Consider the following 25,631-nt stretch of genomic DNA (forward strand, 5'->3'; position numbering starts at 1 on the left):
AACAACTTTGCTTTTCTTATTATGTAGATAAAACACAGGCAAATAAAAAGCGTGGGTGAGCTGAAGTCTGAACTGTGAACTCAGAAAAAAGTGAACTTGGAACTTCCAAATCTCTTTTTCTACTTCCCGCTGCGACCCACAGGAAATCCTTGGAAGAGGAAATTCCTTTGCATAATTACATTACCTCATCATCTGAAGCTTAATTTCAGGCTTATAGAATTTTATAGATGAAATAATTGTTTTCTAATGATTTTCATGTCTACATAAGCAAGCCAAACATCTGGAAGCTAATTTTCTTTTTGGGTCTACGGTATGACAGTAGTTTATTGCACCACAATGAAATTAAACGAGGCTGTTGTACTCTCCCAGGGACCATGGCATAATGTTTGGTGCTGTTATATTAGAAAGCAGTGTGTTAGCCTGCAGATAGGGAAATTAATCTTTGAAAGGACAGATGCTTGCATTTGCAAGAAATAATATTATATTTTACAGGCATTACTTTGCAAGGGTTTGCAGCTGCACTCAGCTTATTACAGTAGTTCCATATTTATAAAGCTTCTGAGATTATGTTTGTGTGGTTGCTAGACGAACATTACCAATTCCAGCTAGGAAACGATTACACAAATGTAACAAGTATTGGCTAGACTCCTTTTTCTATTTCAGGAAGAACCTGACAGTTTTGTTTCCTGATTTTATTTGTTATTTGAATATATGCCTCGTTGGGATGACATTGTTGTTCATTGTCTGAGGGCCCTTGCAGTTGATTCCCTTAGTTCCTATTTATTTTATTTTGTCTTTATCGGTTTTGGCCCATGGATCATTAATGCAGACGCACCTTTTTTTAAATTTAGTATATCCAACTCTTTTATCCCAATTAATGGGGCAATTTAGCGTGGCCAGTCCACCTACCCTGCACATCTTTTTGGATTGTGGGGGGTGAGACTCACGCAGCCATTGGGCGAATGTACAAACTCCACAAGGACAGTGACCTGGGGCCGGGATCGAACCCAGGTCCTTGGCGCCCTGAGACAGCAGTACTAACCCATGAAGACAGACCTTTAAGTTGAGCTGAGGGAGTAAGGGACAAAGTGTCAAAATAGTTCACTGTGTTATAAAGTTTTGTATTTTGGGCAGAAGGACCCAGACTTTATGGTACTCAAAGAGATTTGGGGGGGGCTCGTTTTGATTGATTAATTGGTGGCCAATGGATTGGCCAGGGATAGTATTCTGCCTGACAATTGATAGCGATTGGTTCCAGTCGGTTGGGATTTTTCCGAGAGAATCCAGGAGAAGCCATTGGATCCTCGAGGTGGAAGCAGCTCTCTCTGTGCTATGAATCCAGCTGTTTGAAGGTAGAAGCTTCGACACACTGAAAGAAGACACTGTCACTCTCCCTCTCTCTCTTTCGAATGTGGGCTGCCTGCTATTTCTGTGAGTCTGCAGTGAAAGCCATTGCAAGCTGGGAGAAAAGATAACATCCGTCGAAACAACAACTCGATCCTTTTACTTTCATCATTATTTTACACCCCTCTTTCCCCTCAGTGTGTGTGTGGTACATGAAAGGGGGAGTTAGAGATTAGATCATAGTTAACCAGTTGTATTTGTTGCTTATTTAATTATAATTACTGTTAATAATAACAAGTTAGTTGAATTTAAATTGACAAACATGGTGACTAATTATTGGGCAGCCGAAGACCTTGGGTATTTTAAAATAAAAGTCACTTTCAACCGTGTTACAACTCTGGATAAAGTGGGGCTGGAATTGACAGCGTACTGGCCCAGGCTGTCGTCACAATTGTTCTTCTGGTTCTTCCATCGAGGTGAAGGTGACCATGTTCATCAGGTCAGATAGTGTCTGTGGAGAGAGAGAGAAACAGAGTTAATGTTTCATCAGGGTAATGTTAGAGATGCAAGGGTTGGGGGGTGTGGGGGTGGGACATGAAAGGGTTGGGAGACTGGGACAGAAGTTTGGTAGGATTACAGTGCGTATGTAGGTAACTGCTCAGGCTGTTCTGCACAAAACGCTCAGCTGCAAATAGGACAGGATACTACAGACGTTGGGGCTTTGGACGAGCTCCTAGCTCAGGATTTCCTTCCTTGCAATTTTTCTCTGCCTCTGATATGCGCTTGCTTTTGAGGGAGGCCCCACTTTTTAATTGGTGGTACCAGGTGCAGTGAATGAACCTGGGCAAGCTTCTCCCAGGACTCCAAGTTGATATCAAAACTCTTATTTGAAACCTTCAGAGCGCGCACTCCAGAGAAGAATTGCTTTGGTAAGCGAGTGTCAGGAATTCTGGCCACCTGACCAGCCCAACTCGGTTGTGACAGTCTCAAATGCTTGGCAATGAGTACCTCAGTGTCTGGTATTTTCTCCTGCCATCTGATCTTCATACCGTTACAAATCAAATGTAGCAAAAGAAGGCACTGGGTGCTGCTGCCTAACCAATTCCTGCAGTTAACCAAAAAACTACATTACACACAATTGCAGCAAAATGACAGCATGGAAACCGGTTACTCAACCAGCCAGCTGGCGTTAATCCTCCATACACACAATAACCAAATCCAGTCTACTTGTCCTGTTCTCCTCCTATCCATATCCCCTTTCCTTCACCCAACTAGTGAACCTGCTGTTAATTGATGGCAATGGTACTTGCTTCAAACACTTTAACTGTTGGTGCAAGCCACAGACTCACAACTGGCTTCATCCTTTATGCTGGTCCTCTGTTTCTGCCCTTCAAAAATGTTCCACACCCGTGTACAGTTCCGATTTTTTTCCTCGCCTTTCTAAAAATAATTCTAGTTATGAATCAATAATTCTAGGCAAGCCTCTGCTCATTCACACATAAGAACTAGGAGCAGGAGAGGCCATCTGGTCCCTCGAGCCTGCTCCACCATTCAATGAGATCATGGCTGATCTTTTGTGGACTCAGCTCCACTTTCTGGCCCGAACACCATAACCCTTAATCCCTTTATTCTTCAAAAAACTATCTATCTTTATCTTAAAAACATTTAATGAAGGAGCCTCTACTGCTTCACTGGGCAGGGAATTTCATAGATTCACAACCCTTTGGGTGAAGAAGTTCCTCCTAAACTCAGTCCTAAATCTACTTCCCCTTATTTTGAGGCTATGCCCCTTAGTTCTGGTTTCACCCGCCAGTGGAAACAACCTGCCCGCATATATATACATAAAATATATGTTTCATTGTTGTCAGACTTGTTTTATCTTATTTATGGTATCGTTCCATCTATGTAAGGTGATGGAAACGTAGTAAGTCCCTGAGGATGGGATAGATTCAATTGATGTACTTTTGCTGCTGGTTGAAGAGACCAATTCCTGAAAGGCAGGTTGTGCCACAATTGCCACAGACAAAGTGGTTATCAGGTGGCATTGCGGTTTGTTTTTGGTGTTCGTGTCTGTTGCGAAGCCGTTCAACATGCAGGCTCACATGTTGTCATTTCCCTCCGTCATTGGCTAGTGTCTCCCAAGTATGTAAATCGATGTAAAGAATCTTCATGTCATGATTGCAAGCATCCTGGAAATGGAGCTTTGGCTGCCCTATTGGTCCCCTGGCTCCGGCTACCTCTCCAAACAGAAAATCCTTGGGTGAGCATCCGCCTTCTACCCTGTGAACATGCCCAAGCAAGCAAAGTCACTTCTGCTTGATGAGTGGCAATGTATTTTGGAGCTTTGCCTTTGAACACTGTCGTGTTTGTGACTTTGCCCTTCCACGAGATGCTGAGAATTAGTTGCAAACAACAAAGTTGAAACCTGTTGAGCTTCTTTACCAGCTGTTAGTCACCCACGTTTCACAGCCATATAAACAAGGTGCTGAGAACACAGACCTCCGTAACCAGCATCTTGGTCCTAAGACATCTTGATTTTCCATGCACGTTTCGTCAGTTAGCCCGAAATCGGTAGCTGCTTTCCTTAGGTGTGTATTGAGTTAGAATAATAATCTTTATTATTGTCACAAGTAAGATTACATTAACACTGCAATGAAGTTACTGTGAAAATCCCCTAGTCGCCACACTCCGGCGCCTGTTTGGGTACACTGAGGGAGAATTCACAATGTCCAATTCACCTAACAAGCACGTCTTTCGGGACTTGTGGGAGGAAACCGGAGCACCCGGAGGAAACCCACACAGACACGTGGAGAACGTGCAGACTCCGCACAGACAGCGACCCAAGCCGGGAATCGAACCTGGGATCCAGGAGCTGTGAAGCAACAGTGCTAACCGCTGTGCTACCGTGTTCTGCTTCAAGAAACAGATTATCTGTTATCATGGACCCAGGCCGAGGAATTTGCTCACCATTTCTAGCGGGGTATTATTTATTGTGATCAGAGCTGGAGGTCTAACAACAAGCTGTTCCATAACAATGATTTTCTTGGTACTTTTAGTAAAGGAGAACAAGTTACAGGTGTGAGAGAGACAGTCCATGGGTCATTGTAACTGGGTTTCTGTGTGAGTGACGAGCGCGGCATCACCAGGGTAGAGTTCCCTAATCAGGTTGTATTGTATTTATCTTGAGACTAATAGAAATCAGTTTTGATTCACATTTATCGTGCTTGCTCCTTTGTGCCGTCTCAGCCTCCGACTTTCCGCAATGTGACCTGCTCATTAACCTCTGCATGGATTGCTTTACTCAGCTGCCAAGTGCCATTCTTGTAGCGAGGGAAGATGACTCGTGTCAGTTTAACCAGCAAAATTGGATGAAATGGAGATTGGCTGGAAATTATCAGCGTTTTATCAGTGATGTGCAGTCAATCCCAATTTTGAATTCGGCCTATGCAGAAATAAGAAAACAGCATTGAAATTCTGGAGTGTTGGAATCTACCAATCTCGTTTGCAACTGCCTTTTTTCATCCTTGCTGACAGTATGAAACAAGGAAGCTGAGATTGCAGCGTCGCACCTGGGGGATGAGAATTATAACATGTGCTTATGCTTATTGAGAAATTACTTCTGCGATATGAAAATCACTAGAGTTTATATTTAAATATATAAGACCTCAGAAATGCTGCGTAGTATTTTTTAGGCAGTTTCTCAAAACGGCTGTAACTAGTAACACGTAAGGAATAGTTGAAGCATTGTAAAAAGTGAGACAATTTTGAACGTTTCTGTATCTTTGCTTTAAAGTGGATTTTAAATCCTGGTAACATTTCTGTTTAAACTCTGCTTAAAATCAGTTGGTGACAGGAACAGTTAAGTCCTCAATGCACTATATTTTATTTCAGCTGGGGAAGGTTGACATTGTACTGTTGGGAGAGCTGTTTTGTAAAGAAGGAATGATTAAATTAAGGAAAATTAGTTTCATTTTGCTGTAAAATGTCATCCCCCAGACGGTAAATAACTGCTCCCCTCTATTCCACGCAAAGGTGTGTTTGCGTGCTATGTAAGTCTTGTACGAAAGGGGGCAAATGTGTTTATCTGCAAGGATATTATTTTCCACACACCACTGAACAAACACTTACTCCGCTCCCACTGGTGTGATTGCATTCAAAATTATTTACAAGCTCTTTCAATAGAGATATGTTACTCCCCCAGCTCCCCCAGTTGCTTAACCTGGCAACCACTCCCTCGGTAATAATTTTTAACTTACCATACAGTGTCAAGACAGATGGGCTGGAAAAGTTTGAATTGATCAGAGTATGAACAAGACATTAGAATAGTTCATGATTTTTTACGAGGGAAGGAAGAACTTGGATTTATGTGACATCTTTCACAATCTCAGGACACCTGCTTTACAACCAAGAAATATATTTGAAGTGTAGTTATTGCTGCAATGTAGGAAATGTGGCAGCTAATTTTGAACAGCATGTTCCCACAGATAGGAATACTTTCGTAATTTTGGTTGAGGGATAAATATTGGCCAGAACACCAGGGAGAACTCACTGACACTTCTGCAAATAGTGCTGTGGGGCCTTTTACATCCACTGGGAGTGCACACCATGCTGTGGTTTAATGTCTCATCCAAAAGACTGCACCTCTGACATGCAGCTCTCCTTCAGTACTGCCCAAGAGTGACAGCCGTGATTATGTGCTAATGTTTCTGGAGTGGGACTTGAATGCATCTCTCATGAATGTCGGGATTTCAGATTTACTGTATTATATGTATTTGGTGCAGTAAGGGTTAAAAGCCTGAGTTAGTATGTGTGTATGAAAGGCAAGTATATTTTGGGAGCCAGGGTTGCAATTGAAGCATCGTAAAACGCTTGGGCTGATAGAATGTCGTTTTGATTAAGGGGATTCCCCATGGAGTTAATTAGATTTCAGCTCGGTAAGGTTAAATCGTTACTTGGTGGAGCTGAGGCATCAGGTATTTTGCAGAAATCAGCTCAGTTCTGAGCTGAATGAAGCTGTGTACAGAAGTCAAACAGTTTTGCTCTCACTGCAGTTCAGTTAAGAGATTAACAGTCTTTAAAGCAGTACAAACTTGCCTGAGAACAAGGGCGAGCTGAAACAAGCTGAGAAGCATCTTCTGAAGAAATACAATCTTAGTTTCTGCATGGGTCTGACAGGAGCCAGATCTTGTCTTTAAAGCAGTATCCCGAGATCTCACTTACTCAAAGAACATTTCTTGTGAAGCAAGTATTCCTATGTGCCATTGGTAAAGTAGATTGAGGGGCGAAATTCTCCCCCAACGGCGCGATGTCCGCCGACTGGCGCCAAAAACGGCGCCAATCAGACGGGCATCGCGCCGGCCCAAAGGTGCGGAATGCTCCGCATCTTTGGGGGCCGAGCCCCAACATTGAGGGACTAGGCCGGCGCCGGAGGGATTTCCACCCCGCCAGCTGGCGGAAATGGCATTTGTTGCCCCGCCAGCTGGCGGAAATGGCTTTTGGTGCCCCACCAGCTGGCGCGGAAATGCGGCGCATGCGCGGGAGCATCAGCGGCTGCCGACAGTTTCCCGCGCATGCGCAGTGGGGAGAGTCTCTTCCGCCTCCGCCATGGTGGAGGCCGTGGCGGAGGCGGAAGGGAAAGAGTGCCCCCACGGCACAGGCCCGCCCGCGGATCGGTGGGCCCCGATCGCGGGCCAGGCCACCGTGGGGCCACCCCCCGGGGTCAGATCGCCTCGCGCCCCCCTCAGGACCCCGGAGCCCGCCCGCGCCGCCTGGTCCCGCCGGTAAATACCAGCTTTGATTTACGCCGACGGGACAGGCAATTTCTGGGCGGGACCTCGGCCCATCCGGGCCGGAGAATTGAGCGGGGGGTCCCGCCAACCGGCGCGGCCCGATTCCCGCCCCCGCCCAATCTCCGGTACCGGAGACTTCGGCAGGGGCGGGATTCACGGCGGCCAACGGCCATTGTCCGACCCGGCGGGGGGTCGGAGAATGAAGCCCGAGAGCTGAGATGGGTTTTATTTCTTGTTTAAGTGGGAATAAAGATAGCAGTTCAGGGTGTTGTATGCACTGTACTGATTAGCATTGTTCATGGGGTAATTGTAAGCTATTTTCTGGTGTGATGTTGAAGACATTTTGATACTCTTTAGTAATAACGTTTGTTCTAATATGCCATAATCCCTATTTTTCATGCAATCAATCCTGGAGCAAAGAATCCTTTCCCCTCTTGGAAATTAGAAGAAAATATTGGAGTTTCTTCCAATACCCCAGGCACTGTTCGAGTCTGGGATAATATTACATTCGAACTCAATGGTGAGAAGCTGACTCACTAAACCAAGACTGACTGCTCAATGTGGATTCGAGTCCTGACAGAACCCCAGACATATTCAGTGTGAGTGATAGACAGGATTCTTGAGGCCAGAGTTGATTTCCAAATTAGTGTGATGGGTTGGCAGATTTTGGCAACTGCACACTGTGCAGGTATTGTTTAAATTATCTAAACATGCGGTCATGCATATAATAACTTGTATTCACGAGTTAAAATCATTGTTATTACCAGCTTGCCGTACATAAATTTATCGTGTACAGGAAATACTTAATTGTTGTGTCTGTGACTTCAGATTAAATTAAATTATGTTAACAGTTACTGTAACTAATAATGGGTCTGGTTAAACAACTTTGACATTTTATTTGGCAAAGCTGAGAAGTTCTTTCCTTTGGTTTACTGGTGGCACTTTCACCAAAAGAAAATCATCTATTGAGTAATCACATTCCTTTTGGTATTAATTTGGGTATTTTCGTTCCTGAAACGTTTCAACAATGTATTGACAAATGTCATGCAAGTTAATCCGATGATGGTGATGTTAGTTAGCTATGCCCTGCAGTCAGGAAATGTCTGCAAATATACTGAACGTTCAATCCAACCTTTCCATTGGCACTGTACAGCAGCATTACAGGGATTAATAACAATTTATAAAGTATTTTTGGTCCAAGGCTAAAGCAATTGCCCTGAAAACAAATGCTTAGCTTTAAGTAAAATACCACGGATGCTAGAATATAGAAGCAGAAAGCGCTGGACATACTGAGCAGATCTGGTCAACATCTATGGAGAGAGAACCAGAGTTAATGTTTTGCATCCAATACGTTTCTGAAGAAGTCATGATCACTGGGGAGGTGGTGGCATCGTGGGATTGTCACTGGACTAGGAATACAGAGATGCAGGGTGTTCTCTGGGGACCTGCGTTCTAATACCACTATGGCAGTTGGTGGAATTTGAATTCAGTAAAAATCTGGAATTAAAAGTCTAATGATGACCATGAAACCATTGTCGATTGTTGTAAAAACCCACCTGGTTTCCTAATGTCCGTTAATCTGCCGTCCTTACCCGGTCTGGCCTACATATGATTCCAGACCCACAGCAATATGGTTGACTCTTAAATGTCCTCAGGGATGGGCAATAAATGCTGGCACAGCTAGCGACGCCTACATCTCACGAGCGAATAATAAAACAAAAACATTTCTCTCACCACAGATGCTGGCCAGACCTGCTGAACATTTCTGACATTTTTTGTTTTTATCTGCTCCAATTTAATATCCAGGATTGAATCAAATTGGTAATATAGAGTGTCTGTTGCCAACTCTATCAGCCAACAGGTTGCCCTGTGTTAGCTACTGAGTTGGAGGAGGGACAGGACTTTCAGCAAACTGTTTAATTACTGCAAAGTCTACTTAACAAATGGAGTCTCTATAAAAAGAATCTGCAAACAACAGCAAACAGAACTTGTGACCGAAGAAACGGCAATATCTCCTGATTAAAAACGGCGATTTCTCCAGAACTTCGTGATAGAATTTACAATGCAGAAGGAGGCCATTTGGCCCATTGAGTCTACACCGACCCTCGGAAAGAGCACCCTACCCAAGCCCACGCCTCCACCCTATCCCTGTAACCCAACCGCACTTTTTTGGACACGGCAATTTAGCATGGCCAATCCACCTAACCTGCACGTCTTTGGACTGTGGGAGGAAACCAGAGCACCCGGAGGAAACCCACGCACACGGGGAGAACATGCAGGCTCCGCACAGACAGTTACCCAAGGCCAGAATCAAACCCAGGTCCCTGGTGTTGTGAGGCAGCAATGCTAACCACTGGGTCACCATGCCGCCCATGATCTCCATTCTCACCTAGAGTCATTGCCTCTCGGTGAGTAGCTGTAAATTTTTCAGATACCTGACTCTGTGATCCCCTCAGTTTTCAACTGCAACGTTCACATGGGAATTGTTACCTGTGCCTGCTTACCCAACCCTATCTTTCATCCGTGTTCACTGACTTGCATTGGCTTCTGGCCCAGCAACATCTCGATTTTAAAATTCACACCCTTGTGTTTGAATCCCTCCATTGTCTCACTATTTTGTATATTTGTCACGTCCTCCAACGCTACCACCCTCCTAGCTCTCAGAACCCCTCCAATTCTGATCTCTTGTACCTTGTCTCACTATTGGTCAGTTTAGCAGCACAACAACATTTTATACCAATGCCATTTTTGCAGTCAGCTACCAAAGCCGATACGACTTTAATAGCAAGTGCCAACCAAATTATTAAGCTTAGTTTTGTCCTTGGAAGCTGGCCTGAATCTTAACTGTAGTCTGGTTGATTGCTCATGGCTCTAGGCTGGTTGACGCTCTGAACTGAGACTTCACACTTCCATCCACATTTACCGATGTATGGTTTTCATCTGTAAGTTTTTAACAGAGCTTTAAATTTTAAATTGGTTTTGTTGAAAGTCAATGTTCACCGTGGGAACTGGACGCCCCTCCTCACCATTTCAGATTGAGTTAGTCTGTTAAAGTGGAGCAGTTCAGCAGGAGTGGAAGACCAGGACAAGTCTTGGAAGTTGATCTTGATTTGCAGAGAAATGAGAAGCTTGCCCGTCTGCAGCACCTTTCCCAATTTCCGGGCATCCCAAAGAGTTTTACAGTCATTGAAGAAGTACTTCTCAAATGTAGACATGTTGTAACGTGGGAGATGCGGCCTCCCTCACAAGAGTCCGTGGACCTGCCAATCTGGGTAAAGTTGCAAGTTTCCTTTCTGAGAGGACAAGAGCGACCAGTTGAGTTTTTGGCAGCAATCCGACAGTCACAAAGGCACCATTCTCGATTCATTTAATTGGACCAAATTTAAATCTACCAGGTGCCATGGTGGGATTTGAACTCGCGTCTCCGGATCTTTAGTCCATATTACTAGACTAGCAACACATCCCTGCAGTTGTTGTTGTGCCAGTTGTTTTCTGCACACTGCTTGCTGTTTTACCATGGGAGTGTGTCACTCTGTGATTGGACATTTTGGCCTTAATATTTGACCGTTTCGCTGCTCCTCATCGCCTTTTGTTTTCCCCTCCATCACTGAACTTTCTGCTGTCCAACGAAGATTGAATTTATCCACAGATTGCGTTTCATGTGTTTAAATGCCTTCATTAAAGTTATTTCAGGCCTCAGAGGCTTCCTAAAGCCTGGTCCCAGGCTTGTTCCTTTTGCCCAGACCGGCAATACAGAGCTGAATTTGGAGTCTGAGCATTTGTCAGTTCCAAAAATGCATTAGAATCTTTCCATTCACTCCAGTGATGGGATCTTTTCATTCTTCAGATAACAAGAGGGCAAATTCCAAAGGCTTTGCCGAGGTAATATTTATAATGTGTTTTTTTTAAGAAGTTCGAGTGCTTGCATGTGAATGCGTATGCTTTCATCATAGAGTGGCACTTCTGTTTTCCCAAAGAAATTTGAACTCTGAAGAAAGCTGATGGGTCGACCTTGTTGGAGTGGGGGATTACATGACACCTTGTAGGAGTGGGGGAATCACGTGACATACCCCGCTAATTGGACTGCTTCCTCTCGCCCTTCAAAATGCTTTGCACTGTAACTTGCCTGGCAGAGGCAACGGGGCAGCTTGGGACCTCGGCAGACAACAGAACCAGCCGTCTGTCTCCTTGATTCTGAGATTTAAGGATTGAGAAAGAAACAGCAGAAACATGCAGAAGGAAATGAGGTGAATTACAGTCTAATCCATTCCAGAAAGAGAAATGGAGGGGGAAGGAAAGAGTGGAAAAAGAGAGCGAAAACCTGACAGTAGGAAAAAGCAGCAGACTTATTGTCAATCAGGATCCCTGCGATCGATCTCATTTTCCATGTCCAATACTTGCATCCCATTTAACTCCTAGTCCCTTCCTGTGTTTTATTGAACCTCATAGCCATTGCATTTCTCTATCCTCAAGCCTATTCAAATCTACATGTAGCACAAGTTGAGACAGAATTACTCATCACAGAACAGGAATTGCTTGATTTCACACCAAGCAGTCAATACATTTACCATCGTGGAGCCGCTTCTAGGCATCTTTGAGCTTCTTGCTTCTCTTTGCATCTTGGGGTCACACATAGATGCACGGGACAGCCTGGGGAGAGACTGTGAGTCACACCCCCTTTGTTTCCAATAATAATACTGCTGCTGCTGAGAGTGCTGTTTGCTAATTTCTACAGAATTTAGTTTCCGGTTTAAAAGGTTATTTAATGTAGGAGCTTTCACTCCAGTTATCATTATCTTGAAGAATAGCTGTACGTTCTGCAAGCCAAGACCTATACTTATCCACCAATTCTTTTCTATCACCGAGTCCCAATAAACGTAACAGTGATAACTTTCTTTTCCTGCAGCGGTAGTAGATTTATTGCTGTGTTTTTTAATGGATCTTGAATTGCATATTTGGTAACATCTCCGATATTACGCCCACTCTAGATTTCATTGCGGAGACCTTAAATCCCAAGATAATGCCGGTATTTTATGTATCAGAACTGCTTCAGCTTCTTGGGATCAGTGACCATTTTAAATTAACACCACATCAGAGCTCTTACTGTGACATCCAAATTCCCATCGAACACTATTGCCTGAAATTCATGGAATTCATAGAATTTACAGTGCTGAAGGAGGCCATTCGGCCCATCGAGTCTGGAAAGAGCACCCTACTGAAGCCCAAACCTCCGCCCTACCCCCGTAACCCAGTAACCCCACGGGCAATTTATCATGGCCAATCCACCTAACCTGCGCATCTTTGGACTGTCAGAGGAAACCGGAGCACCCGGAGGAAACCCACGCAGACAAAGTATGATATTATGAGGTTTTGGGTCCGATGGCCAAAATCTTAGTAAAAGGTTTAGGTTTTAAGCAGCAACTTAAAGGAGGAAAGTGAGATGGAGAGCGTAAGGGAGGAAATTCCAGAGCTTGCTGGAGGCACGATGAAAATCTGGCATGCCAAGGCAGCCAGAATTAAAGAAGCAGAGACATCTTAAAGGGTTGTGGTGTGGGTGAAGATTACACAGGGTGGGATGAGGCCGTGGAGGGATTTGAAAACCAGACTGAGAGTTTTAAAATCACGATGTTGCTTGACTGAGAGCCAGTGTAGGTCAGCGTGCAGAGTTAGGGTGATAGACACCAGGACCTGGGACAAATTAGGACACGGGTGGCAGAGTTTGCATTTCAAGCTTAAGAAGGTAGAATGTGTGAAGCCAGTAGGAAAGCATTTGAATGGTTAAACCTAGGGGTAGCAAAGGAAGAATGAAAGTTTCGGCAGCAGATGAGTGAAATTGGACAATTCTGGAAGTGGATATGGGCAGTCTCCATGATGGTACAAATATGTGGTCAGAAGCTCATCTTGGTGGCAAATGTGTCAGCAATGTTATTGGCAGACTGTTTTTCAGTCTCAGACTGTTGCCAGGGAGAGGGATGGAGTTGGTAGCTAAGAATCGGAGTTTGGAAAGAGACCAGAAAAACTTACTTCAGTCTTTCCCGTATTTAATTGAAGGAAGTTTCTACTCATCCAGTACTGGATGTCAGCAGCCTGATAATCTAACAACAATGGAGGAATCGAGAGAGGTGTCAGTGACGTAGAGCTGGGTGTCATCGATGTCCATGTGCAAACTGACGTTGTACGTTCGGATGATGGTGCAGAGGGGCAGCGTGTAGATGAGAAACAGGTGGGATCAAGGATTGATCCCTGGGACACCAGAGGAAACTACGTGAACTGCAAGAGAAGCCATTGTGAATGATTCTCTGGCTGCGATTAGATAGATGAGAATGGAATCAGGTGAGTGCATCCCCACCCAGCTGGACGACAGTGGAGAGGCGTCAGAGGAGGATAGCGTCGGAGGGGGCATGGCGCGAGGAGGCGGATGGCGCGAGGAGGCGGATGGCACGGGGGGAGGCGGATGACGTCGGGGGGGGCTGGCGCGGGGGAGCTGGCGTCGGAGGAGGATGGCATCATCAATCGTATGAAAGGCGGCAGATGGGTCAAGGAGGGAAAGTTTACCATTGTCACAGTTTCCAAGATGTAATCTGTGACTTTGTGGAGAGCTGATTCAGGACTGGCAGGTGGAAAACTGATTGGAGCGATTCAGGCTTGAGTTCTGGGAAAGATTGGCATGAATTTGGGGGATGCTATCACATTCAAGGACTTTGCAGAGGAAAGAGAGGTTGGAGATGGACAATAATTTGCAGGGATGGTGGGTACAAGAACATTTCTTTGAGGAGAGGTGTGCTGATGGCAGATCTGAAGGAAAGAGGGACAAAACCTGAAGGGAGCAAGCTGTTAACTGTATTGGTTCACGGGGACTGGGAGGGGAAGATGTTGGTCTGCAGGTTAGTGAGAATAGGGTCGTGTGGGTAGGAGGTATGTCTCAAGGACAAGATGAGCTGAAATAGGCTTGAGGGGAGACAGGAGAGAAACTAGAGAAAGATGCAAGTTCAGGGCAGGGGCAGAGTACAACTTCAGGGACGTTTGATCTGGTGAGCTGATAGAGATGGGGGCCGATGGCAACTGATCAGGCTCTCAATCTTAGTGACAAAGATGTTCATGAGCTGATCGCACTTATTGTTGATGGGGATGGAGGGGACGGGGAAAGGTGGTTTTCAGTAAAGAAAAGAAGCTAGAGGCTATCGTTGCATTCAAGGCTGACCCCGGAATAGTGAGTGGTTCGCGCTGACGAGGGCTGGATATAGTAGTGGTCTATGTGCCAGATCTCGGGGTGAATGGTTAAATCATTTGTCTGTCATATCCTTTCAGATTTGCACCCCTGAGAATTGAGTGAGCCAAAATAAAGGTGACCGAGATGAATGGTTTTATTAGGGACAAGGATTGAGGCAATGGTGTGGTAAAAATATGGCAAATGGAGGCTCAGTAGCTGGAGAGTTTGGATTTTGAAAATGCAGTTGTTAGTGAATCCGGGGACCCATGTTTTCACAGACAGATGCAGTAGGAGGTAAGTTTGGGCATATAACCCGTTCAGTGCAGAACGAGTCTGTTCGGCCCATCGAATCTGCACTGACTCTCCGAAAGGCCCGCTCCCCCACCCTATTCCGATAACCCCACCTAACCGGCACATCTGCGAGGAAACCCATGCAGACACGGGGAGAACGTGCAGACTCCACACAGTCACTCAAGGCCAGAATCGAAGCCGGGCCCCTGGCACTGTGATGCGGCAATGCCCAGCACTGTGCCACCCATAGAATGGGGACGTGGGTGGGCACGTCCCTCAACAAGCACCAAAAACAAAAAATGCAGAGTTAACAGGCCAAGTCGAAGGTCTGTGATTGGGCCACCAAAAACAGATCATCACCTCAGCGATCAGGCAAGCTGGAAACTTGCGATGGCCAAATTGGCTACTGCTCTTCCCACTTTACAACGATAACTATACGTCAGAAGTATTTCATTGGTTCGAAAACACTTTGGGAAGTCCAGAGTTCAATAAAGGTCCAATGGAAATGCAAGGTCTTACTTTCCCTTCTATTAAAACATTCAGTGGAACTTTGTTAAGTTCTGGTAAACCGCTCATTGTTCAATGATCACTTGGAAGATTTTCATTTTCTGATGTAAATGTTACAGCGTTCTGCTGTAATGGCCTCATCTGTGCCATAGCCTACACTCATTCTCCTTTCAGTTCCATCGTTTCACGTTAGTTTTATTGCTCTCAAGAAATATAAATTAAGAAAAGCATCAGTGATGACAGCAAGGCAGTAATTTAATCGGTGTTCAGATGATTTCCATAACCACTTGAGATTATCTTTCATGCTTTATGATGTCTTCTGAAGTCCCAGGGTAAAGAAAAGCTCATCACTCACCCCTAACCATCTACAATTCTGTTCATCGTATACTTAAGTAATGATGACCAAGTGGCTGCTCCTTACTGGAGGGAGAGCTGATGATAAACAGATCAGACTGAAGGATGAACCTGCCAGCTGAGACTTTCCACTCTCTGCTCCCTGGCTCTCAGAGCTGTGACCTTGTCCTTTCAGTAGCCGTCAAAAATTATTGACTGTCTTGAACAGTAGCAGAAACTTTCCCTTGCCTCTCACGCACTGCATCGGTTGACATCCCATCATGCATTAATCTGCCTCGGCAGAATATTTTCAACCAGCCACAGACTCGTCGTTCTGTCTGCAACAACTAAAATATGCATTAACATCATCTTTCCCTCCAGCCGTCTGCGTCCACTTGCATCTCCTTCCCCTGTGTTCCCTTACCCCCCGCCGCCTCCTTCCCGCCTCCCCCCCACTCCGCCTCCTCCCCCCACTCCGCCTCCTCCCCCCCTCCGCCTCCTCCCCCCCCTCCGCCTCCTCCTCCTCCCCTGCCTCCTCCTCCCCTGCCTCCACCTCCCCTGCCTCCACCTCCCCTGCCTCCACCTCCCCCGCCTCCTCCTCCTCCCCCGCCTCCTCCTCCCCGCCTCCTCCTCCTCCCCTGCCTCCTCCTCCACACCTGCCTCCTCCTCCACACCTGCCTCCTCCTCCACCCCCGCCTCCTCCTCCTCCCCGCCTCCTCCTCCCTGCCTCCGCCGCCTGCACCTTCCCCGCCTCCACCTCCCCCGCCGCCCCCTTCCCCCCGCCGCCCCCTTCCCCCCGCCGCCCCCTTCCCCCCCGCCTCCCCCGCCCCGCCCTCCCCCTTCCTACCCCCGCCCTCCCCTTCCCCCCCTCCCCCTTTCCTGCTGCATCCACCTCTCCCTACTCTCTTGGGTCTCATTTCTATTTTTTGCCGGGGTTTTAGAAGACCATTGTCTTTGACATAAGGATTTACTGTCCATACTAGGGAGCAGATTACTGGAATCGATAATTTGATCAGGATTGTAAATAAGATTACAAATTATGAGGACCCCAGAGGTTAGATGAAAGGACGGTGTTTTTCACGAGCTTCCTCGAACTGATACCTACTTTATCACCGAGACCAGCCGGTTCAGCATCAATCATTTCTGTGTGACACATTTGAATATTTTTTCAAATGTTCAAATTTAACTTTTGCGTGATAAGTTTGTTAAATGATTATGTCCACATGCTATGAAAGAATAAAGAAAAAGACCAGGGGGCTCGTCTAGTTTCTTAATCTAATTAATTCTTTAAGATGCTTCTTTGAGTATTTTCTCACACTTTATAGTGTAGTGCATTCTGCGGAGTGTCCTCCAAGTGGAGTGTAACCGTCTCCTCAGACTGTGCCAAGATTGTGAAATAAGATACAGGTTCCTGTGGAAATCACACCAGCCATGAAGACCCAAACTGGACTTTGATGTGGCATCTGTAAATTATATGTTTTTAAACAATGGTTGAATTGGAGAGTTGGCAGATTAATTGGCAGACAAAACAAGAAGTCCCCGGGTCCTGATACCATATCAGTTGAGTTTATTATTGTTATAAATTACATAGTCTTTGCATAATTTGGAGTGAATCTGTCGTGGAGACTGAAAGTGGGCAGGATGCACATTTGATTCTTGATGTGGAGATGCCGGCGTTGGACTGGGGTGGGCACAGTAAGAAGTCTGACAACACCAGGTTAAAGTCCAACAGGTTTGTTTCGAACATTTGCTTTCGGAGCGCTGCTCCTTCCTCAGGTGAATCCATTTTATTCTTGGTTGTGAAGCACATGGGTTACACGACAGGAAGAGGAGGATTGTCAACTTGTGAATTGGTCACAACGATCTGTCTCTCTCTGTGTAAGGTATTAGTCTCATAACTCCCCACCCGGACCCCTGGGGTCCAGCCCTTTGAGAATATCAGCGTTTACGATTTTTCAAGCCTGGAATCGGAGTATGAGATAAAGAAGCTGTGGAGAATACTTGTTTCCCTTTTCTCATTACAGGCCTGCAGTCTACAGAAGCACCACCGTGTGAAGCAGCTCACACTGCCTCTTGTGGTGAACACACACACACACACACACACACACACACAATAACCGTAGTAAATTGAGTGATTGTTCCACAATCCCAGCAAGGACCGTGTATTGCCTCACTTCTCATGTCGCGATTATTCCAAAGTGAATGTTGAACAAAAGACCCACTGTCAGGATAAAATCTTATTGTGGAGCACCCTTGTTTTTCTACTATATTTCAGTCATCGTTGTCTGCACGGTAGCAGTTTTGTTCGATCTGTTGCCTCTGTAAAATTATCTTCTCACATTTGAGAAATATTGCAGTGTCCGGGCACTTGTTAGAGATTAGAACAGGGAAATACTTCAAAGTACATGCAATACGTTTAGCTGCCCTGGCATGGAAATTACAGGTGGAGTATCCTTTATCCGAAATTCTCAGGGCCTATCGCATTTTGATCATTTCAGTTTTCGGACACTGCCCATAACGTACAATACAATAGCAGTGCAGACAAATCCCTAAACTTCCCGCAGTAAAGGCCAATGAGGTTAAAATAAAGTGTGGTTTTTAAATGTGTTCGGTTTTTGGATGTCTGGATAAAGGATACTGTATAATGTTTCGGTGTTCATGAGTTACCTGGCAGCACGGTAGCACAAGTGGATAGCACTGTGGCTTCACAGCGCCAGGGTCCCAGGTTCGATTCCCCGCTGGGTCCCTGTCTGTGCGGAGTCTGCACGTCCTCCCCGTGTCTGCGTGGGATTCCTCCGGGTGCTCCGGTTTCCTCCCACAGCCCAAATACGTGCAGGTTAGGTGGATTGGCCATGCTAAATTGCCCTTAGTGACCAAAAAGGTTGGGAGGGGTTATTGGGTTACGGGGTTAGGGTGGAAGTGAGGGCTTAAATGGGTTGGTGCAGACTCGATGGGCCGAATGGCCTCCTTCTGCACTCTATGTTCTAAGTGTTTGAGGCACACTGTTAACACCAGACATTGTTTTGGTGAATTTTTGAGCCCGCCACTCTCTTTCAATCTTTCCTTCTCTCTCACTTTTTCTCTTTCTCCTCTTGCTCACTTAATGTTTTTCTCTTGTGTTCTCTCCTTTTCCCTTTGCCCATTCTATTTTGCTGTCTCTCTTTTGCTCTGGCTCTTCGATTTCTTGCTCTCTCGCTCACTTTTATTTACTTTCTTTGTCTCTTACTCTTAATTTTATACAGACTTTGCTGTTTAAAATGTGATTTTATTATAAAGATGCAGAAAGTTGCAGCTTGTGTAGTACGTGCGTTTTCATTGCTGTTGTAATTATGTTTTTCTCCTTGTTTCAAATTCTGCTGCATTCAGTTTGGATAATTTATGAACAAGTAATGGTCGCTGCCCTCGACTGCAGTCGTGATGAGTTGTCAGTGGTAAGTACCGATACTATTTTGACACAGTTTTACAGTTTTCTTCGTGCTGTTTTAAACCTTGATTTTAACATTTACTATGGGCGCGATTTGACGGAAATGAAAGAGTCCCGTGTCAGCGCCGAGAACATCCCCGCTATAAAACGGGATATTGCTTCATTTTGGGGCCTTGGCGAGGAACGCCCCGTCGAGGCTGCACTTTGTCCCTTTTCCTGCGCTAATGAGCTCCGCTCGCCAGTGCAGGGAGAGATTGGGGCGGCATTTTTAAATGGCAACCCGACCTGTAGACCCCACCCCGCAGCCTCCGGACACCCTCCCAATGTCCCAACTCTCCTATCAATACATAAAAATATTGAAAATAGGAGCAGGAGGAGGGCTTAAGTAGGGTGCTCTTTCCAAGGGCCAGTGCATACTCGATAGGCCGAATGGCCTCCTGCACTGTAAATTCTGTGATTCGAGCCTGCTCCGCCATTCATTATGATCACTTGCTCATTCAAATTTCTGCCGCCCGTGTTCTAACTTGCACGAACTCTGTGCTTGCTGGCACACATTGGCACCTGGCACACCAGCACCTCTAATTTAAAACTCTCCATCCTCCTGCTCAAATCCTTCCACGGCCTCGCCCCTCTATCTTTGTAACCACTTCCTCCAGCCTTCCATGATGCCGCGGCTCCGCTAATTTCTTTGGCTTCTCGAACATTCCCCGATTTCTTTAAAATTTAAATGCTGGCCCACATCTAATCAATACAAAAAGTCAGCCAGAGCTGTGGGAATAGGAGTTTGGGTGTGGGTTGGTTGGAGGTGGTTTCCAAATTCTTCATTGTATTTTCTGAATTCTCTGCATGTTAGATCACCAGCTTTCTGCCGAGTGTCCCCTTCTGTGCGTCACATCCTGTGCCATCTGGATTTCAGCACATGGGGATTGTCTACTCTGCTGGAGGGACCTCCTCCAAAGTGGAGGAGTGGGCCAGAAGGGAGAGGGGGGCTGGTGTCTGCAGTCAGTGTCCCAAAGAGCGACCTGTAGAAAGATAGGCACAGCCAGAGGGGTACCAGGGTCAGCAGTTTCATTTGCCAGGGTTTAGTGAACCCCAAAGTGTATCATGGAGTTCACCTGACCCACAACTTTTAATAGATTGTGGTATGGGGAGCACACGGCCCAGTCTACAGATGTGGGACAGCAGAAAATGGACAAGTATTTTTTAAAACAAAACAATGTTTATTCTATGAACTCAAGTTAACCTTTTTAAAACAACCAGTGAACATCTTAGCAACCATTAATTCAAATACAACCCCCAAAGAATACAACACTAAGTAATCCTTTAAGCTTTCCTTCTAACATCCATAAGACTTAAAAACAAAACCTTTAACAGAAGCACCTCAGGTTTAACTTCACCACTGAGAACAGTTATCACGTTGAAATCAGCAAATGGACATTCATAAGCCTGCAGAGATTCACACACATCCTGCTGTGATTGCAGCTCCTCCAAAACTAAAATGAAACCAAACCCACCCTGCAGCAAAAAGCCGAAAGCAAAAGTAAAAAGCTGACAGCCCAGCTCCACACACACACTCACATCACTGCAGTAATAAACACCCATTTCTTAAAGGTACTCTCACTACAGATATTTATATACACACCCATTTATGAACACCCATTTCTTAAAGGTACTCTCACATGACAGCAGAAGGTGCAAGGCAGAAGGGTCCATTGAAGAGGCTGCAAGCAGCACTCTCACTACCTGGGCAGGTCCGAGGTCCAGTGCCCGTGGTGGCTCTGCTCCTCCACAGGCACACTGACTTCCATATACCCGATGATTGGCTCAGCAATCACCTGAAACTGTTTCGGTAGCCACCATATGCCAGTGGCTCTTAAGGTTACAGTGGCCCTGAACTTTTTCACCCCTGATTCTTTCCGGGGTGTTAGTGGGGGATCTGTGTGGTGTTCCCAAGTTGCTGTACACAGCGACGTCAAGCTTGTGACTGACACATGCGGTTCAGCGGGGTTGTGAACTTCATTCATTTCTGGACTGAAGAAGCCAGCAGGGCTGAGCGAACCAGAGACTTTGCTGCAACTGCCGGGTGCCCCCCGCATCCAGGGAGCCATCAGGGCGCCAGTGGGTCAGACGGGTGTTGTTCTGTACTGGGCCAGTTACTGGGCCGCAGACGGAACAAAAGAACAAATAACTTGTGGATCGCTGTAACTCAACGGGTAGGTTTTTATTATTTATGCTGTGCACTCTCACAGGCTTAAATACGAGACTGCGTCTAAAGCCTGTGCATTTGACTGATGATGTCGCCAGTGCTTACGTGACTCACTTCCTAAAGGGACATTCCCCCAACATAACATAGAATACATAACACCCCCTCCCCCTTTACTTTGAAACTTCTCCGACAGCAAACATCTCCAGTTTTTGCACAAACATGATGCACACTTAATAAGAGAGTCTGACTGGCTGCCTCCTTACTGCTGGTACAGGATTGTTCCTCATCTTAGGGATACTGCGACCGTAGGTGGAGGGTTCGTCCATAGGGTGGAGAGAATCTTTAACCCCCTACTGAATTGCTCTCCACTCGAGGGCAGGTGCAGCCTAGACAATGCATCCGCGTTAGCTGCTCTGACTCTCTGTTTGATATCTTACAAGTGTACCGAGAGGAGTTTGGCCCACCTCTAAAGCCTGCTGGCTGCCATTGAGGGAATCACAGAGTACGGGTCAAAGATGGACGTGAGTGGACGATAATCTGTCAGCAGCACCAGTGCAAAAGCAGCATATTGCGGATGCTGAAAATCTGAAATAAAAACAGAAATCTGGGAATGTTTTATAGGCCTGGCAGCGTCTGTGGAGAGAGAAACAGAGCGTATTGTTTCAGTAACAATTAGCTCTGTCATGGCCAGGAGGTCAAAAAAAATTTAAAGTACCCAATTCTTTGTTTTTTAAAATTAAGGGGCAATTTAGTGCAATCCACCTGCCCTGCACATCTTTTTGGATTGTGGGGGTGAGACTCATGCAGACACGGGGAGAATGTGCAAACTCCACAGGGACATTGACCCGGGGCCGGGATCGAACCTGGGTCCTCGCTGCCATGAGGCAGCAGTGCTAACCACTGCACCGCCGCCAGAAGGTCAAGTACTGATACTTGTTCGTCCATTTCACAGAAACAATGCAGCCTGTCTAATGTTTCTATTTTGATGTGCCGTTGGCGAGTTGCTACGAGCGTGGCTGAACCTCCCAAGAAAACTTGCACGTGCAGGAAAATCTTGCAGCTTGAATAAGGTTAATGGGAGGGGAAGTGGGGAGAGTGAAATTGCTGGCATATTTTCAGCTAGATACTCTCTCAGCCAGATTTCACTCTGCTGATTTGATGTGCAACATTTTACCTTAACATTTTTAGCTAGTGTTATGTTGTATTAGTTTAGTGTAAAGAAACATGACGGTAAAATGATGCATCTTCATCCAGAAGTATAATAAATGCAACAAAAACAGAAAAGGCTGGACAATCACAGCAGGTCTGGTAGCATCTGTGGAGAGAGAATGGAGCTAATGTTTCGAGTCTGGATGACTTTGTCAAGGCTGCACTTTTATGCAGTGTCAGCACCGAAGTCCTCCAACTGTGCACAATAGAATTTTACATGCTCTGCTTTTTAAAAAAAAAAAATTTGTTCAGAAAGCACATTTATTGTTAGCTTTATTTGTGAAATAAAAGTCTACACCTTGCTTTTCTGGTGCAAAGCTCAGTTGATAGATTGGTTGGACAGAATAAACTGGAGTTCAAATCCGTCCGATCAAATACATCCACACTCATGGGTAAATATGTACGTACAGTACATGAGTATATGTACGGGTTCTATGACCAGAATTTGATCTCCCCTCCCCACCTTGGGACTGCGGCCACTTACCTGGCTGGCTTTATTTGAAAGGGGGCTGGAGTATAGAATTAAAGAGGTGTTGCTGCAACTGTACACGGTTCCAGTGAGGCCTCATTTAGAATACTGAGTACAGCTTTAGCCCCTTGTTGAATGAAAGATATTATTATTGAAGGCAGTACAGATGAATTTCTTCACTCAAAGTATGATTACTGTTTGGAATTCTTCTCCCCAGGAAGCTGTGGAGGCCGAGTCCTTGAACGTTTTCAAGACTGAGATCGATAAGTTTTAATCAGTTGGAGAATTTAGGGTTACGGAGAGGAGGAAGGAAAGTGGACTTAATGAGTGTTAGATCAGCCTTGATCTTAAATGGAGGAACAGGCTGAAAGGCTATCCGGTTCCTATTTCTTCTGGTCTTACCTGTCTGACTTGGTGCCAAACAGCTCGCTGCAGTGCCTCTTCTGCCCACTTAATGGTGGACGGGCTGGAAAGCCAATCTGATTGCTCCTAGCACTCCCGAGTGAGGGGCACAAGTCCCGTCTTATGCCAATCAATGCTTATTAGGGCGTAATATGGCATCAGGGCTGCTGGAGTGGGTGAAGATGTATTCCCTGCTGAATGTTCTGACCCCACCATCTTGAACATTCAGGTCCATAGGATACAAATCTCTCCCGCATCAAGGACAGTAGAAAAATAGAAATTGAAACAAAACATTTGTACCAAAGGCCAAAATAAAACATTATATCATGACATTTATATTTTGAAGTCACGTGGTTAAGGGCTAATTTTCAAGTTTTCAACTTATTAATTGGAACCGATAGACTGGATCAGTGTTTTTCAAACTTTATTGCCCAGGGCCCATTTTTACCAACTGGCCATCCTCCGCAACACACGCCGGCTGACCTTTGCGACCCACGCCGGCTGACCTTTGCGACCCACGCCGGCTGACCTTTGCGACCCACGCCGGCTGACCTTTGCGACCCACGCCGGCTGACCTTTGCGACCCACGCCGGCTGACCTTTGCGACCCGCGCCGGCTGACCTTTGCGACCCACGCCGGCTGACCTTTGCGACCCGCGCCGGCTGACCTTTGCGACCCGCGCCGGCTGACCTTTGCGACCCGGGCCGGCTGACCTTTGCGACCCGGGCCGGCTGACCTTTGCGACCCGGGCCGGCTGACCTTTGCGACCCGCGCCGGCTGACCTTTGCGACCCGCGCCGGCTGACCTTTGCGACCCCCGCCGGCTGATGCTTTGTTATTCAATGTTACATTCAGCTGGTGATTTAAGATCTCATTGCATCCATTAAAAAAAATAAAGAGGTTTGTCCTTGAACTCGCCATGTTTAGTCTTCAAATATCTTTCAAGTTTTGAAGGTTTTAAACTTTCATTTGCCAGTGCAGCTCTGCATATAATATACACACATCCTGATTTGCAGGGGAACAATTATTGAATCCACACCTCAAGTAATCATCTTTATTCTGCTTTGTTCCAGTTTTCAGTTTAAGAAAAAATAAATTTAGAGTACCCAATTCATTTTTTTTTCAATTAAGGGACAATTTAGCGTGGCCAATCCACCTACTCTGCACATCTTTGGGTTGTGGGGGTGAAACCCACGCAGACACGGGGAGAATGTGCAAATTCCACATGGACAGTGACCCAGAGCCGGGATCGAACCTGAGACCTCGGCTCCGTGAGGCAGCAGGGCTAACCCACTGCGCCACCGTGCTGCCCTGTTTTCAGCTTCTTAATGGGTTGTTCACCAGAGGCTCTGGAGCTCACACCAGCACAGCAGGCAGCTGCAAAGTGGAGGAATCTCTCTCGCGCCCTGAACATGTGGCATCAGTGCGTGGGGAGCCTGACCTGTGCTCAGCCGCTGGGTCTGGTCGGAGGACTCCATTGTATGCGTAAAAGAACTGGCTCTGGACAGCGTGCTGACGTCAGGAGGAGGCGGTCCACCCCGCTGGGCTCAGGGCCTGTGCACTGCTTGATATGACACGCATGCGCGGGATGGCCGGCAATGTCAAAAGCCTGTGGCAGCCAGCATTCTTAAAAGCTGGCTGCAGCCATCAGGTGCCTCTCCTGCGACCCTCCCGAACCCTGCCTGCAACCCACCCGCAGGTCGCGACCCTGAGTTGGAAAACCCCTGAACTAGATAGAAACTATTTCTGCTGCTTAGGGAGTCCAGGACTAGAGGGAAAAAATTAAAAATTACAGTGAGATTTTTCAGGAACTAAATTAGTGAAAACATCTACACACGGAGGGTGGTGGAAGTTTGGAATTCTCTTGGCAACTTGTAAATTCTCTCTGAGGGTGATGGGCTTTTTGTTAACCAAAGGTATACGGAGTTAGGTCGCAGATCAGTGATGATCTCATTTGTGGAATGGCTGAATGACCTTCTGTTGCTATGTTAGTTTGTGCCTGGTTTACTGAGAACAGATGGGATCATTTGTCACTGGTCATGCAGATAATTGAAGGTCCTTGCGAGTAGGCCATCAGCGGCATGAATATAGCATCTGCAAAACTTACTTTTTATGGGTTACTCTGTCCACAGCTGTGTCTTCACGAACTCCGCAAACAATTTCCAGGTAGCCACCGTGTGAAGCGATTGACTGGTATGCGATTCGAATCCCTGGAAAGGTACTGAAAAACTTGTTCATTTTGCTCCTGTTGGGTAAGAGTAGGAAATTTGACAAACATCTGGAAGATGCGCACTTCATTTTCTGAATGTTTTTGCCCATCTTGGTATAAAATATTTGTTCCCACCACCAAGATTGCTATTTAGTGGGTCCATAATTGTTTTTCAACCCTTTGAAGAAGATAATTGGCAAAGGAAAGGTGTTGCACATTTGTCATCTCGTGCAGGTTCA

The 25,631-nt window shown here is 46.0% G+C and overlaps 1 protein-coding gene and 1 long non-coding RNA gene across 2 annotated transcripts in view; one reads left to right on the top strand and one right to left on the bottom strand.

Annotated features, from left to right (window-relative positions):
• emc2 (ER membrane protein complex subunit 2) overlaps positions 1-25,631 on the top strand; it is a 119,822-nt gene that overhangs the window by 21,809 nt on the left and 72,382 nt on the right. Inside the window, exons 3-4 of the mRNA XM_072466878.1 lie at positions 18,841-18,905; positions 25,316-25,401. Of these exons, the coding sequence (XP_072322979.1) occupies positions 18,841-18,905; positions 25,316-25,401 (151 nt within the window). The remainder of the gene's footprint in view (positions 1-18,840; positions 18,906-25,315; positions 25,402-25,631) is intronic.
• LOC140385076 (uncharacterized) lies at positions 1,596-25,410 on the bottom strand. Its single transcript, XR_011933282.1, has 2 exons — positions 25,291-25,410; positions 1,596-1,855 (listed from the first exon to the last, which is right to left on the bottom strand). It is a non-coding gene; the product is annotated as an uncharacterized lncRNA (long non-coding RNA).

Source organism: Scyliorhinus torazame, chromosome 11 (genome assembly GCF_047496885.1).
Source record: "Scyliorhinus torazame isolate Kashiwa2021f chromosome 11, sScyTor2.1, whole genome shotgun sequence".
NCBI lineage: Eukaryota > Metazoa > Chordata > Chondrichthyes > Carcharhiniformes > Scyliorhinidae > Scyliorhinus > Scyliorhinus torazame.